The sequence below is a fragment of the Plecotus auritus genome (assembly GCF_963455305.1).
Source record: "Plecotus auritus genome assembly, chromosome: 9".
Taxonomy (NCBI): domain Eukaryota; kingdom Metazoa; phylum Chordata; class Mammalia; order Chiroptera; family Vespertilionidae; genus Plecotus; species Plecotus auritus.
Genome location: NC_137783.1, coordinates 110,072,886 through 110,089,590, shown reverse-complemented (window position 1 = coordinate 110,089,590; position 16,705 = coordinate 110,072,886). Strand labels below are relative to the sequence as shown.

At 38.1% G+C, this 16,705-nt stretch overlaps 1 protein-coding gene across 1 annotated transcript in view; it reads left to right on the top strand.

The window, feature by feature from the left end:
- The window catches only part of PPME1 (protein phosphatase methylesterase 1), a 70,666-nt gene that overhangs the window by 34,791 nt on the left and 19,170 nt on the right, over positions 1 to 16,705 (top strand). Inside the window, exons 4-7 of the mRNA XM_080642150.1 lie at positions 4,379 to 4,436; positions 5,201 to 5,252; positions 12,730 to 12,884; positions 14,330 to 14,420. Of these exons, the coding sequence (XP_080498276.1) occupies positions 4,379 to 4,436; positions 5,201 to 5,252; positions 12,730 to 12,884; positions 14,330 to 14,420 (356 nt within the window). The remainder of the gene's footprint in view (positions 1 to 4,378; positions 4,437 to 5,200; positions 5,253 to 12,729; positions 12,885 to 14,329; positions 14,421 to 16,705) is intronic.

Here is a 16,705-nt window from a genome sequence, read left to right as displayed (position 1 = left end):
AATTTCAACTTTGTCTCCTAAATGTATTTGACCACTTGATTCCTTTTTTCTAAAACAATTGAATCTGAACTGTGTACTGATTCTGATTCCTTTTTCCTAAAAACAATTGAAACTGAAGTGTCTACTGATTCTCGCACTTTGTGAAACTCCTTTTATAGATAGATCACCATGTCCCAATTGCTTACCTGGTTTACTTGTGTAACCAAGGGAATTCTCTACCACTCAATTGACTTAATAGCTTGGACTTGGCTGGTTAAATTTGCCTGCCCTTTTTTGTTGTTATTCCTGCCAGTGTACCAGCCCACTGAATACATTGATATGTGATTGTGCTTTGAAAATAAACATGGCTACATAAAAGTTAGTGCTCTTGCAATTGACTGGATCCAGAGCTCATATTTCCTCAAGCATTAGCACATGTCTGTGAATCCAGAAGGCAGCTGTGGAAAATAGCAGGAATAAGCTCAAGTGCTTCATAATCATGAGAGGCAGAATTTCCCTGAGATCTTTGCCCAGATGATATTTGGTAAAAAAGGCAATAAAATGGAAGCAAAAAGGCCCTTGCATAGCAGGTGGACAGATATATTGGCAGCCAAAGGAAGAGATGAACAACTGTGATTGATGCTAGATCATGAGAATCTTGAGAGCAGATCTATGCCTTATTCACCCTATAGGTCTAGCACACAGAGCCTGGCATGGGGTTGATGCTCAGTAGTTCTTCCCACAAAACAGCTAATACCTTAATTTTCTAGTCAATACCAACTCCTAACAATTAATACCAATTCCTAACAATTAAGAAAAGATTAAATTTTTTTCATTGTCTCCTATTCAAGAAAGCAGAAAAGTGTAATTTTCCTAAAGGCTTTATCAAATGGCAGTAAGTCATTTACATATGACTGATACATAAAGAAGTTGTATAATGTGTTAGAAAAGTTACAAACTCTAGGAGACATGAGGCCAAAGGACAGGAAGAAATAGTTCATGGAGAACAAACAGAATGTTTATCCTCACTAGTAATCAGATATGATTCATAACAGGTATCATTTTTTAAAATATCAAATGAGTATTTTTCAAAAAAATTCCTCTGTTGGCAAGGATACTTAGAAAAGGAAAGTTTCAAACATTGCTGGTGGCATTGTAAATAGAGCTTTTTTTTGGAAGGTAATTTACAGTGACGAATCAGCAAATATATATACCAGTTGACACAGAAATTGTACTTATAAGGAAAAATACCAAAAATGGGAAAAGCTATTTGTCTAAAATTAACAATCCCAATGTCCAACAATAAGTAATTGATTAAATAAACTGTATGTACCTATAAGACAAAATACTATACAACCTTTTAAAATAATTCTGGACAGTATGGAAAAAACTCTGTTTTTCTCTTTTCTAGGTTTTCTTTCAGTTGTATGTTTTTTATTTTATAACTTAAAGATTGTTTTTTCTTTAATGCACACTGTTTTTAAAGGGAAAAGTTTATATTAATTTCAAAAGTTGTATTCAAAGATTATATTCAGTTCGCTATCCCACTAGTTAAGAGGAGATTGGCAAACAAATTTGCCCAGAAAAGAGCAGCCAGGATTAGAGTACTTGAAACCATAGCATTCAACTGAATGTTTGGCCTAAGAAAAGCAAAGACATATGGGAGGCATAATATTTGCTTTCAACTGTAATATTACTATTTTTTTAAATCAGCCACATCTTTTAAATGTTTATTATGTGCCAGGTACTGGGATAAGTGCTTACCTACATGATTCCATTTGATTCTTTTTATATTTCTGTGAGGGTAGGCAGATGAGAACATTAAAATTTAGAGAAATAACAGCCATTCACTGCACCAGAACTTAAACCTACCTCTGTCTACCTCCAGTGTCAGGTTTCTCTGAAGACCAGTTCTACACTGCTTAAGAGTACAGACTCAGGGCAGAAACCATGGAGGCATATTTTTGAGACACATAAGGCAGAACTTCTAAAGATTGGGACTATTTTAAAGCAGACAAGGACCTCTACAAAGGGAAAGGTAGCATCATCTTGGTAGTGTTCCAGCATAGTGCATATTGTAGGATTTAATTGTGAATATATACTAAAGTTCCTTATCTATCATTCTGTAAAATTCTGGACCTGAGTAGAAACCCTTTTGCATTAAATGTTTTGTGGGTTTTGGGGGTGGGGGTGGGGGTGGGGGAACCTCAGAGATTCACCTGAACAAGTTCTATTAACTGTCAAGAGGAAGCATTTCTATTTTGACTTTTGTAACAGGAAAAAAAAAAACCCCAAGGCATACGTGTGTGTGTGATCATTATTTATTATCATTATTTATTAAAGAATGATAACTAAGAGAGGGGAATTATGGTGTTTTAAAGGGTAAGCTTTAGGTTTCTAGAAAATTAATTTTTCAGAATTCTTTATTCCTTGTTTATATTCAGTAAACTAGTTATTACTGTAGTTGTTGTAATCAAGTTTATCATATGTAGTGGATAATACAATACTTAGGGCTTCTATAGACTTCTCCATTAGTAATGGGTATAACAGACTGGCATAATTGCTGTCGGAGAATCCAGAACTAAGCAGAAATTGAAGTTTGGCTGAGAGAGCAGAGGAGCAGTTGGAGCTCACTAATACATGCAGCCTCAGCAGGCTACATTTTGCCAGCCTCCAGTTTTCAGTTTTGGTACCTCTAAGGGGTCTGGGACCACCAAACAAGTGTGCATTGATTATAGCCAAGAATTGAATCTACAGTGTCTGCTGATTTCTTTTGCTTCTTTCAGTTAATTCAGTTTATGTTAGCAAATATTTACTAAGTATATTCTCTATTTCAGGTATTGTTCTGGGTTACTCAAGATAGGAAAATGAGAGTTTACTCTTTTACAAGATTAGCCAATCAGCAAATGCTTAGTAAACCCCTGCTTTGTACAAGACATTATGCTAGGTGCTATGGATGCAATGGAGAATTAAATATACATGCTATTCTCTTGTTCATATGATGATTTAAGTCAAATGGGACTACTTAATTGTGAATATATCCTAAATATAGGAAAAATGGAGATGGCACATGTATACAAATAATACAGCAAAAAAAATTTTAAGAAGCTTTCATTTCAAACACTGAGGTTTAAATTTCAAAACAGCTTAATCTACCGAGCTCTAGTTTCTTAATCTATAAAATGGATATAATACCATCTAGTTAATAGGGTGGTTGTGAGAATAAACAAAAGATGTGCAGTTCTTGATAAAGTACTTTACTCAGGCATTCAGTTTTAGATGAGTTCACAGCATTTAAACCTCTAAAATTGTAACTCTCTAGGACAGTGGTTCTCAACCTTTCTAGTGCCACGACCCTTTAATACAGTTCCTAATGTTGTGGTGACCCCCAACCATAAAATTATTTTCGTTGCTACTTCATAACTGTAATTTTGCTACTGTTATGAATTGTAATGTAAATATCTGTGTTTTCTGATGATCTTAGGCGACCCTGCTAGCGGTTCTCAACCTGTGGGTCGCGACCCACAGGTTGAAAACCAATGCTGTAGAGCCTAAGGCCATCAGAAAACACAGATATTTACATTACGATTCATAACAGTAGCAAAATTACAGTTATGAAGTAGCAACGAAAATAATTTTATGGTTGGGGTCACCACAACATGAGGAACTGTATTAAAGGGTCGCGGCACTAGAAAGGTTGAGAACCACTGCCCTAGGATATTATGATTTTTTTTTATTGTTGACACTATTACAGATACCCACCATTTCCCCCTCTTTGCCCACCTCCACCCAGTCCCTGCCCCCTCTCCTATGGCTTTCACTGCACTGTTTATGTCCATGGGCTATGCATATATGTTCTTTTTAAATATATTTTTATTTAACTGCAATACAAGCTTGTGTGTACTCCTGCATCGAAAGTGAGTCTTTGGCAGGTTTCATGATTATTTCAGGATTTCAGGATTATTTCATGATCTGAATGTTACTTTGTGTAATATCCTGAACCAAGATATTAACTGACTCATGGTCCTTATCTAGGAAATCTCCCTTCCAAAGTAGGGGAAAGATAACCAAGGAATATGGATGAAGATCATAATTAATAGAATACAGAGGATCATTGCTTAGAGAAGCTCACTCTGTGTTTCATGAAAAGCTAGGAAGATTTAAAGTTTATGAAGGGATTCAAGTAGAGAAGGTTATATTTTGAAGTTGGGATGGAACCATTATATGCACCAAAAAAGCAGAAAATTGTCATTTAAAATTTTTTGCTTAAAATTGAAAGTTTTCTTTCACTTGTCCTGAGATCCTTGAATTCTGATGGCAGGTCATTCAACAAAGTTATTGGTAAAGGGAAAAATTTGCTAACCCAGATGTATCTTACTACTTTTCCTTTTCCTCCTAGGCAGCGATCATTAGTAGGGTTCAATGTAGGATTGTAGCTTTGGATCTGCGAGGTCATGGTGAGTGAAGTTCTTTTTCTTTTTTTTTTAATTATTTTTTTGTTAATCCTCACTTGTTTTTTCCCCATTGATTTTTAGAGACTGGAAGGGAGGAAGGGAGGGGGAAGGAGAGAGAGAGAAATACTGATGTGAGAGAGACACATTGATTGGTTGCCTCCCACATGAAACCTGAATGGGGTGGGGATCAAACCTGCAACCTTGATCAGGAATCAAACCTGTGACTCTTTGGCGCATGGCCCGATGCTCTAATCACTGAGAAATACCAGCTAGGGCGAGTGAAATTCTTAATTAGTTTTGACTGAATGGCATATTTGCCAAGCCCTTTGAATAGTGTTAAATATTACAAATTTCAGTGTGACCATCAAATAACCTGGTCTTTCCATTTGGGCATTTTGAGGGAAGTTCTAGCTTGCAGTTTTTATAAATATTTTACAAGTACACACACACACACACACACACACACACACACACACACATATTTGTTGTTGCTTAGCGAAGAAAATGTCCTTTAATGTAACCAGATTTGGATGCTGGTAATATATAAGGAATGTGAATAACTCACTTTTAGACTACTGTAATTATCATCCTTAGGGCATCCAACTATAAAGATGTGCATGCAACACAAAATTTTGCTAAGTCCACCTTATATAAATATAAAGTCTCCATTTCGTTGTCCAAAGGTGAGATTTTTAAAAGAGAATACTCTTGCATTTATAATTTCTATCAGGAGTTTTATTTTTAAAATATAGGTGTGTTTTTTTTAGGTGAAACAAAAGTCAAGAATTCTGAAGATCTGTCTGCAGAAACAATGGCAAAGTAAGTAATCTAATATTGTTTATACATCACCTAGCTTTCATTACTATTATAAAGAGTAGCATACCTTTATCACTCTCCTGGTGAGATTGTTGGACAATAATTAGTAAATGCTCTATTCTTTTTTACTTATATCTGGTGTCTCATTACTATTTAATCTATTTAAACATTCATTTTTCTTGGTATATTCAATGTAGTGGTCATACATAAAGCACTTGAAAATTTTTCAAGGCACAGTTTAGTTTGTATTAGCTTTTGAAAAGTTTTCTTTTGTTGACATTGTTGAATAGAATCTGGACATCGGTTGGGGACCCATGCTTGGAAAGTTCTCTATAAGAGGCCCTGTGAAATGTTCTTCAGATACCCTGCCCACATTCTTTGCCCAACTTTGTAGTAAGACAGAAACAGAGTATTAAAGAAAAAATAGTTATATCCTAGGCCTTAAAGTAAAAAATAAACGTAGTATATACAGTAGCTTTCAAACCTGGTCACTCTTCAAAATCACATGACAAGTGATTGAAATACAGATGATTTGGCCCTACTTCACCCTACTGAATTAGTTCTTCTACCAGTGCAATCTGGGCATTTATCTATCTATATAAAACCCTAATATGCAAATCGACTGAACGGAGGAACGACCTGTCAGTGTGGGGCGGGGCTGGCGCCAGCCAGTGGGTAGCACCAGGCCACCAGCCAAGGCGGGTGCCAGAGGGGGCCCCTTGATCACCCCGCCAGTTGCCCCACAGATTGGCCCTGATCTCTGGCCAGGCCTAGGGACCCTACCCTATATATTGGGAACAGTCTCTTAGATTTAAAAATTAAAACCTGACAAGGGTACTCTTAACACTGAAAAAACAGGATGATGCAGCAGTGACATGCATGGACTCTGGCTTGCACATTTTGTGGTCAGCCCTGATTCTGACACTTATAACTGTGTGACAAAGCCAATTACTTAACTTCTCTCTGCTTCAGTTTTCCATAAGATGGGGAAAATGGTACTACTGCCTCAGAAGGATCATGTTATGTACTACTTTTTATAATCAGGGCAAAAAAATGTAGCTGCCCATACAACAGTAAGATGCCTTTCAACTGTATGAAAAGTATGGTCACTGCTTCATGCAGCATCCTGGATTGCAAGAGGGATGTCTGACTGCCGGTTTAGGCCTGTAAACTGACAGTCGGATAGCCCCTGAGGGGTCCCAGATTGCAAGAGGGCGCAGGCCAGGCTGAGGAACCTCCCCGCCCCTCGTGCACGAATTTTGTGCATTGGGCCTCTAGTATTTTGATAAAGCTCTATAGAGGAATCTGATATAGGACTAGTGTTTTGGAGTTACTATCTTGTATTGTAAGCAGGATTCTTATGACCCTGCTTTTTTTGTTTTTGTGTTTTTTTAAAAAGAAATCTTTATTGTTCAGATTATTACAGGTGTTACTCTTTTTTTTCCCCCCATAGCCCCCCTCCACCTTATTCCCCACCACACCACTGTCTTCATCCATAGGTGTAATATTTTTGTCCAATCTCTTCCCATACCCCTCACACCCCCTTCCCCCTGAGAATTGTCAGTTCACTCCCTTTCTATGTCCCTGATTCTATTATATTCACCAGTCCATTCTGTTCTTCAGATTTTTTATTCACTTGATTTTTAGATTCACTTGTTGGTAGGTATGTATTTGATGTCATTTTGTTGTTCATAATTTTTATCTTTACCTTTTTCTTCTTCTTCCTCTTCTTAAAGAATACCCTTCAGCATTTCATGTAATCCTGGTTTGGTGGTGATGAACTCCTTTAGCTTTTTCTTGTCTGTGAAGCTCTTTATCTGACCTTCAACTCTGAATGATAGCTTTGCTGGGTAGAGTAATCTTGGTTGTAGGTTCTTGCTGTTCATCACTTTGAATATTTCTTGCCACTCCCTTCTGGCCTGCATAGTTTCTGCCGAGAAATCAGCTGACAGTCGTACGGGTACTCCCTTGTAGGTAACTAACCGTTTTTCTCTTGCTGCTTTCAAGATTCTCTCTTTGTCTTTTGCCCTTGGCATTTTAATTATGATGTGTCTTGGTGTGGTCCTCTTTGGATTCCTCTTGTATGGGGTTCTGTGCGCTTCCTGAACTTGTAAGTTAATGTCTTTCACCAGGTAGGGAAAGTTTTCTGTCATTATTTCTTCTAATAGGTTTTCAATATTTTGCTCTCTCTCTTCTTCTGGCACCCAAAAATTCGGATGTTGGTATGCTTAAAGTTGTCCCAGAGGCTCCTTACACTATCTTCATATTTTTGGATTCTTTTTTCTTTTTGTTTTTCTGGTTGGGTGTTTTTTATTTCCTCATATTTCAGATCTTTGGTTTGATTCTTGGGGTACGTTGATCTACAGTTGAGTTTCTGTATATTCTTTATTTTAGACAGTGTATGCTTATTTTCTGACTGGTCCTTTTCCATTTTTTGGGCATTCTCATTAAGATCCTTAAAGGTCTCACTAAGTTCCTCAGAGGTTTTTAGAAGATTCTTGAGTACCCTTATAAATGTGGTTCTGAACTCTATGTCATCAGTACTTTGCTTTCCTCCATTTCTTTCATTCGTGACATGTTTCTTTGTCTCCGCATTTTGGCTGCTTCCCTGTGTTGATGGAGTGGCTTTGTGTGGTAGGTGACCTATAGGGGCCAGTAGCTCAGCCTCCCAAATCACCTGAGGTGGACTCTCTTGGTACACCCCTTTGTGTGCTGAGTGCAAAGTCTTGGTGTAGTTAAGCCTTGATTGCTGTTGGCACACTGGGAGGAATTGACCTCCAGGCCAATTGGCTGTGAGGACCCGCTGTGTCTATAATGGAAGAACTGCTGCGCTGGAGACACGCTTGTGGTGCAGGACTTGTTTCAGTGGGGCTTTGGTGCTCACTGAGTCTGCCTCTTGAATGTGTCACTTATGGATGTGAGGAGTTGAAATCTGGTGTCTCACACTGACCTCTAGGTACACTGTCTTCTGGATCTCCAGTGGGGTGCAGGTTAGCTACTGTCTGAGGCCACCCAGCAGGAGCTACAGCGAAAACTACAGTTTTCTCCTCTTTGCTTGGGGTTTGGAGCTTTTGGAGCTGTCTGTCCTGGGCTGCAAGTTTGCTAGGTTAAGCTGTGATAGGGCAGGCCATTCATATGCTAAAGCCGCTGCTTAGAGCTTGGGTGGGTTTGTAAGTTGTGCGGGGCGGCATCTCAGGGCGTCACTAGGCTAGGGCGTGGCAAACAGCGATGGCTGCCAGTAAGCCGGCTCTGAGTCTCTGACCGCGTCCTACACCCCAGCGCAGTAAACAGTTATTCCTGCGCACAGCCCTGCAAGCAAGCCACCCTCACTTTTCGACCCGATGGCAGACAGTCCAGCTTCTCCCCGTAGGAGTTTGGGTCCCCCGCGTCTCCCCAGAAACTGGAGTTCGGAGTAATCGAGAGCTTGTCTCCCTTCGGGTTGAAAAGAGCAGCGCTCCCAGTCGCCCACCGCCAGCCCGATTTGCGTGCCTCCGTACCTCAGCTTTTCAGCGCTTGTGCACGTCTCAGTGCTCTTTTCTCTTTCCTTCTAGTTGTAGAACTTCCATTTAGCCAGCTTTCCCGTGGTTCTGGGTGATAGACGTTTTGTCTTTTAGTTGTAGTTTTGAAATTGTTGTGTGAGGCAGCAGTTTAGGTGTTTACCTACGCCGCCATCTTGGATCCTCCTTTCATGACCCTGTTTTTATACATGCTCTGTCATGTACTTAATATGTCTTCTCAAGTAGTTGACCAACTTTGGCCAAAAATATATTGTCCCTACTTATTTTAACAACTTTAATCCAAGAGTAAACTATTTTTCCTTTAGAACCCAAACTCATGTGGCCATAATTTTGTTGTTGATAATAGATGCTGTTTGTGCCCTTTCTATTTGCCAGGCTTCATTAAGTGTAAAATAAGCATTTATTAAGAATAAACAATTTATTTAAGTTATTTAAATGTGTCTACATTATTAACTCTGTAATGTAGATATTATCATTTTTTTTTACCAATGATAAAACTAGTTCAGATAGGTTGAATAACTATATGAGGTCACAGTTAATAGACCAATTGTGATCATTCAACTATAGTGTTTGGCAGAGAGAGAGAAAGAGAGAAGATGGAGAGGGAGAGGGAGAGGGAGAGGGAGAGGGGTTATCAATAAGATATTATGTACTTAAAAGATTAAGAGGGTACCCTGGCTGGTGTGGCTCAGTTGGTTGAGCTTCGGTCCATGTACCAAGAGGTGTCTGTTTCTATTCCGGGTCAGGGCACATGCTCAGGTTGCGGGCTCGTTCCCCACTAGAGGGCATGCAGGAGGCAGCTGATTAATGTTTCTCACCAATGTTTCTCTCTTTTCCTCTCCCTTTCTCTCTTTCTAAAATCAATAAAAACATTTTATAAAAAGTTCGAGAGTAGATCTTATGTTAAGAGTTCTTAACACACACACAAAAGTGATGCAAGGAGGGTCCTAATATAAGGTGACAGGAGAAGATTTGACTCTGGGTGGTGGGTACATGGTGCAATATACAGATCTTGTAATATTTATGTTCATGTTGACCAATGTCACCCCAATCAATTTAATAAATAAATATATTTTTTTGAAGTGATGCAAGGAAACTGTTGGAGGTGATGGATATGATCAAGGTAATCCTTGTGTGATGTTAACACAAATCTACACTAATAAAAGAGAAAGATGCAAATTGGCTGTACCTTCGCAATGCCCACCAGCCAATCAGGAGTTAGTATGCAAATTAACCCAACAAAGATGGTGGGTTAATTTGCATACGCAGGTGTGAGTGGCCGGGGGCGGGGCGGGATGCAGGCTTTCTGCACTGCCCCATCCACTCTGGGCCTCTGGGCAGCGTGGGAAGGTGGGAAGGTGGCTCCTGCCAGAGCGAGGACAGTGCCAGCAGCCAGGGGAAGGAAGGCACGTTATTGCACAAATCTTCGTGCATTGGGCCTCTAGTGTGTGTGTATATATATATATATATATATATACACACACACACATATATACAGCCTTACCAAATTGTATATATTAATTATGTACCACTTCTTTGTATACCAATTATACCTCAATAAAGCTTGGAAAGAAAAACATTGGGAATGGGGGTTGGAGTGCTGGAGAGGTTGGGCACTGGGGAAAACTGTTTGTGGTGCGGGAGCTGGGGGTTTCCTATGCTGCAGGACCTGGGTGCTAGGGAAGTGCAAGTTATAGGAGTTTGTAAAGAAAACACCCATGAATCAGGAACAAAACCCTTTTTTTCTGCAATGTCTCTCCTGACATAGCTTCACATCTTGTCAGCTGGCAAAGGAAAAACATTTTAATGCCTCAGGGCCAATTGTGCAGAACATGCAATAAAAGGTGAATTGGGGCTGAGAGACAATAAGTTGATAACTGGCACAGTAAAGGTAAAGAGAAAATAAATGATTAAAATCATGTAGAACGGATTATGGCCAGTAAGTTGGATTCTTGCTGAAATAGACTAAGCAATAAAACTTTATATGATTTCTGAATTCAATAATTCTGTGAAACAAAAATCCCAAAATGGGTATACTTAATGGGTGATTTAGTGGAGTTTTCAAGTAGTACTATCAGCATGATTTTCCCTTTACGTATCAACTTTAGAACCTATACTCTACATAAGGTGCAACTCCACTGAAAATAGAAGAGCCGAGATTTGAGCTCAGGTCACTCTGACATTCCTTTTCTGTTATGTCTGTGATGTGCTATACTGCTTCTCAGGAAATGAACCTAGTATTAATAAGTTTGATAGAATGTCTTTAGAGAGCAACTACCAAAATTATGTTATACACTAGATTTGTAGTTAATCTCTATTTTTATTTTATTTCTCTGGAATTTCAGGACATGTCTCAAGGCTCTAATCTTGGTGACTGAATACTTTGCCTAACTTTAATAAGGATACATTTTTCCTGGTGGTAGATGATCAAGGGATTGATCATAACCAACTTTTATCTGTATGAAATATTCCTTTCCTAAGCTTAGATACAATATTAAGTTGGTTTGTTTCAGACCCTATCCACCTGCATGCATGAAGCAGCTATCGGAGAACCCTCCAACTTAGTATTTTAAGGAGACCTGAATTTAGATAGTCTTCTATAGCATCCTTTTAATTTTATTAATTATATCTGTTACTAACTCAAAAAATTTTAGCCTGAAATTTAACTCTATTATTTTCAATTATAAAATTGGGTGGCCTCCTTATCTCCCATTCAGATTGTCTGCAGATGATGCAGCTACCGTATTGACATTTGTATTGTTACATGAGGTTTTAAGATTAATTCCTTTAGAAATAATGACATTTACCTTTGGTATTCTGAATACTGTGGAGGCTAAGCAAGGCAAAGCTGTCTTTTGAACTTGATTGACTCAGCCACTCCCAGAAGGAGACAGTAGAGCCAGTGGTTCCTAGAAACATACCATACTTGCTTTTGCTATAGCAAAGAAGGCCTGTCGCAAATAAAAGCCAAAATTCCTACTTTAGTTCTCATTTTCAAAGCTGTAAGGTTTGACTTTGTTAAACAGACCTACTCATAATTAAAGGCTAGGACAGAAGCCAATAAAAACAGGCTCTAAACATCTTTCAAGTTTCTCAGTACACTATACTTACATTTATGTTCATACTTCAAACAACTTTATATGACAAATAATAATTAACATTTGTATAGCACTTTACTTTTTTCAAAGTATTTTTATATTCACTCTCAGTTAATTCTCACAGAAATTCAGAATAGTAAATGACATTCTTATCTTCATTTATAGAAACTCTGAAAGGTTAAATAACTAATCCAAGTCCATATAGTAAAAAACAGACTTGGGCTATAATTCATCCTGTGACTCCAAACTTCCACTACATTGTAATGCTTAATAAAGTTGTTTTTCTGTTTTATAGATGGGGAAACTGAAGCATAGAGCAGTTAAATGATTTGTCCAGAGTTTCAAGCTTAGGTTTAAACTAAAGATATGTGATTATGTAATTATACTAAATGTGTGGAACAGTAAAAGTGTTATATAAAGGAAAGTAAAAATATTTGGGTTCTTAGTCCTTAAACTGTCATTTATCAGAAGAGCCAGGTATGTGGCTCTGTGTACAAATACTGGGGACACGTTAGGAATTTTACATAGTTAACGTTTGTGAGATGACTCAATAGACCAGCCGTGGGCAAACTACGGGCCGCGGGCCGGATCCAGCTGTTCTATCCGGTTCTCTTGCTCTCCCCTCTGCTCCTTTACTTTGAATTTATATTAGTTCACACAAACACTCCATCCATGCTTTTGTTCCGGCCCTCCAGTCCAGTTTAAGAACCCATTGTGGCCCTCGAGTCAAAAAGTTTGCCCACCCCTGCAATAGACCTTTACAGTCCTAGGCCTGTTAGTTACAGACCAACGGAAGGAGTTAAGAAAGAAAACTATTTTAGTGTTGTCAGAGGCATTCCCAGCTTTCTTTCCTTGTTTTTGCAGAGATGTTGGCAATGTAGTTGAAGCCATGTATGCTGACCTCCCTCCTCCAATTATGCTGATTGGACATAGCATGGGTGGAGCTATTGCAGTCCACACAGCATCATCCAACCTGGTGCCAAGCCTCCTGGGTCTGTGTGTGATTGATGTTGTGGAAGGTAAGCTTTCTTGTGCTAACCCATTCAAAATCTTTGAGTATAAGAGCCATCCTGGTAGATTATTATCATGTTTTAATTTGTTGTTGATTTCACTCATCTTGAATTATGTCCCTTTGTCTTTTATATCTTACTTTTATGTTATTTTGTGGCAAAGGCATTCCAAGTGTTGTTTAAATTGGGATATAATGGACATATCACTTTGTATTAGTTTCAGTTGTACAATATAATGACTTGGTATATGTACAGGGTGGAACAAAAGTAAGTTTACAGTTCATATGGAAAATTATATAATAATAAAGAATATTATAAGTATAAACTCTGTGTTTCACATCCTCATGACTATAAACCTTTTTGCCCCACCCTGTATATATTGCACAATGATCACCATAATATGTCTAATTAATATTCATCACCACACATAGTTACAAATTTTTCTTGTCTTGAGAACTTTAAGATTTATTCTCTTTGCAACTTTCAAATATATAATACAGTATTATTAACTATAGGCACCATGCTATACATGTGGTATAAGTATCCCCAGGACTTATTTATTTTGTGACTGGAACTTTGTATTTTTTTACACCTACATGTGTATGAACCTGAGTGGGGGCGGCTGACAGGCTTAGAAAAGACAGACAAGAGAATGAAAGCTGGGTCTCAGTGGGACGCTGCTCCCTGAGAGACAGCGCCACGGACTACAAGCCGTGTCTTTATTTTATAGCCAGATGCCATGGGGCAAAGTAAGGGCGTGGTCAAGATGTTTACAACATTCTTGTGGGTTTCAATCCTACTCAACTACATGCACCTGAACTCTATCAAGCCTATATCACTCAGGCACCTGGGGCCACGTGTTCGGATCATAGGTTCAAGCTTACAACTACAGCTGTTGGCTATAATTGTGCTGGGAGGGCTCTGCCCTCCAAGCTGGGACTTGCACGTGGCCACAAGAGGACTGTGCCCTCTCATCAGTCCAAGGCTTGAACCTGTCCAAACACTGTAGCCGCGTCCCACACCTACACTCATGTTACCAACACCCCACATTACCTAATCATTCTCCATGACATAAATTCTTCATAAACATCTTTTATGGCTGCATAATATTTTAATTGTATGTATATATCATAATTTTATTTAACATTTAAAAAGAAACTGCCATGTCTTCTATGACCCAGCATCAGAAGTTACACTATTACATATACAAGTCAGCCCTTTTCATTGTCGGGATACTACAGGAAGGCATGAATACCAGGAAGCAGAAATCACTGGAGGCCATCTTGGAACCTGGCTATCCCATCAATCTTCTGAATTTTCTTAAACTGCATCATTTTTCCCCCAAGCATACTGAATTTTGCTGTCATTGAAGGCAGATGTATGTATTTCCCCAGTAAGTGTAAATGCTTGGAAAATGTTAAGTGCTATGGTTAAAAATTTTGTTTAACATCTAGGTACAGCCATGGATGCTCTTAATAGCATGCAGAATTTCTTACGTGGTCGTCCTAAAACCTTCAAGTCTCTGGAGAATGCCATTGAATGGAGGTAATCCATAAATCTGTATTGTGTGTATTTTAAATGTTAAGCTTTCCTTTTTCATCAACTAAAGTACCAAAGTTTAAAGGAAGAATTCCATGCCTTAGCTCTATTATAATATCATGGATAAAAACATTTATATAAAGAGCAGAATTTTAAAAAAAAGTTTTAAATGCTTCAGACTTGTCTCAGTTGCATAAAATCTACTCTTTTTCTAATATACTGTAGTATCTCCTACAATCTTAGTAATTATGTATCATCTGGTGTCTAGCTGTTCCCATTTCTAAGGTGAGAGTTTAGACTAATTGAGACTCGAAGACCTCTTCCACCTCTATTGCTCCAAGGTTCTAGATTCACTTTCTGTGTTCCAGAGAAAATGATGGAGAATCAAAAGATAGGTGTGGATTCCTTTCTCAGTTTTTATTTGGGTTTTGGATAAATAAAAACTCTTCGGGTAAATGGTTTTCATAAAAATAACTGACAGAATTGTCTATGGCTTTCACTTAAGTAAAGGCTATTCAATCATTAATTTACTAGTTCAGTCAGTTATTTGATTAAATATTTATTAAACACTTTGTGCTAAAGGGTGAAGATTCAGAGATAAGTAAATAACTGCCCCCCCCAAAGAGATTAGTCTTCAGATAAAACATCTTCAATATCCCATCTTCCTACCTATTCAAAATTCATATCCGGTACCTTCTCTGAACCTTTTCTCTAACTCCTCCAAACCACATAGATCACTGCCTCAGTAAAATTGCTTGACACCTTTAAACCTGCATTATTTTGTACTGTTTACCACTTAAGGCTTCTAGTCCTCCCTCAAGGGATATGCTTATATTGTTAATTTTCATTTCTGCCTTAATGCCCTTCCTGCATCATAAGGACAGCAGCTATTCTCTATTTCTTTTGTACTTTCATATAGCATATCGCTGGCTGCTCTAACAGGCAGAACATATCTATTAACTGAATCAGAGATATCAAGTGAAAATTAAGGACCTGGTAAATATATCTTAAGGGAGTTTACCTAGGACAGCGGGTCTCATGCCAAATATGGCTTGCCAGAATGATGTTTGTGTTTAGTGAAGGCACTTCTACCTTTTGTGTTCATGCTACTGCTCTCTCAGAAGCATCAAAGATCTCTCCATCTTGAGCAGTCACAGCATTGAGAATGCAGCTGCTGCCAGCTCAACATGTAGCTTGAGTACTCTGCCTTCTTCCCCAGTAACAACCAGTGAGAAAATTATTCCAAATAACTTTAAATTTATTCAGTAAACGTTTTTTAAGTACCTAAGATGTGTCAGTACCTGATAATTAAACTTAGTTCTTATGTATTTGCTTGTTAGGGACAAGTAAATAAGTAAATACATAAACAATACAATGAAGGAAGCACAGGCGGTACAGAAGTTAGGTATCCATTTCAGCCTGGGAATCATGGCAGCCCTTCTCTTAAAGGAGTTAGAGCAAGCATGTCAAACTCAAAGGCTCACAAGGGCTAGAGAAACAAGGTTTAAGTTTATGTAGGCCACAAAAAAGAACAAAAGCTTCAATTTTTATAGAAACATAGATTTCGAGAGAGACATGCTAAATACAAAGGGCTGAAATAAATGAGTAATCATTAACATAAAATAATACAACATTTTAATAAAAATTAATATTTTTTCTTGAACATTAACTTACTAGTCACTTAATAGCTGCACAAATTAATAAGCGTAACGCAAAGAAACCTATTTTTTTGTTCTCCGAAAGCAAAATATTTCCTGTTGTGCACACCAAGTCAGTACAAGATTAATGACGTGGCAATCAGCTGCTAAAATATTCGCTGCTAGTATTAGTGAAGAGAAATGGTGCACCTGTGTGTAAGGCACGTAAGGGAAATGAATGCAACGCAATTATAGTAATCAGTCATTAGCGAACATTGTAGTTCATTATTAATAATTATGTATACAGGATATTGTAAAAATTAAATTATGAAATTTTTATTAAAACGTTTCTTATATACCATTATTTTGACTGGGCCACAAAAATATTCGATTTGTATTGGGATGCATTGTGGGCCGCGAGTTTGACATGCTTGAGGTAGAGTCTTGATCTAGTGGCAGATATTGGATAGGATAAGATTTTTGTAGATTGAATGTGATAATGTTCTGGGTTCTATGAAAGTCACTGATTTTTAGACCCCACTCTTTGAGCCTGAGAATCAGAGAGTACTATGAAGTATTTGCTCATTTTGTTGTATACTCTGCTGGATATTTGAGTCAAGTTTATAACTTACTAGAGGCCTAGTGCATGGATTT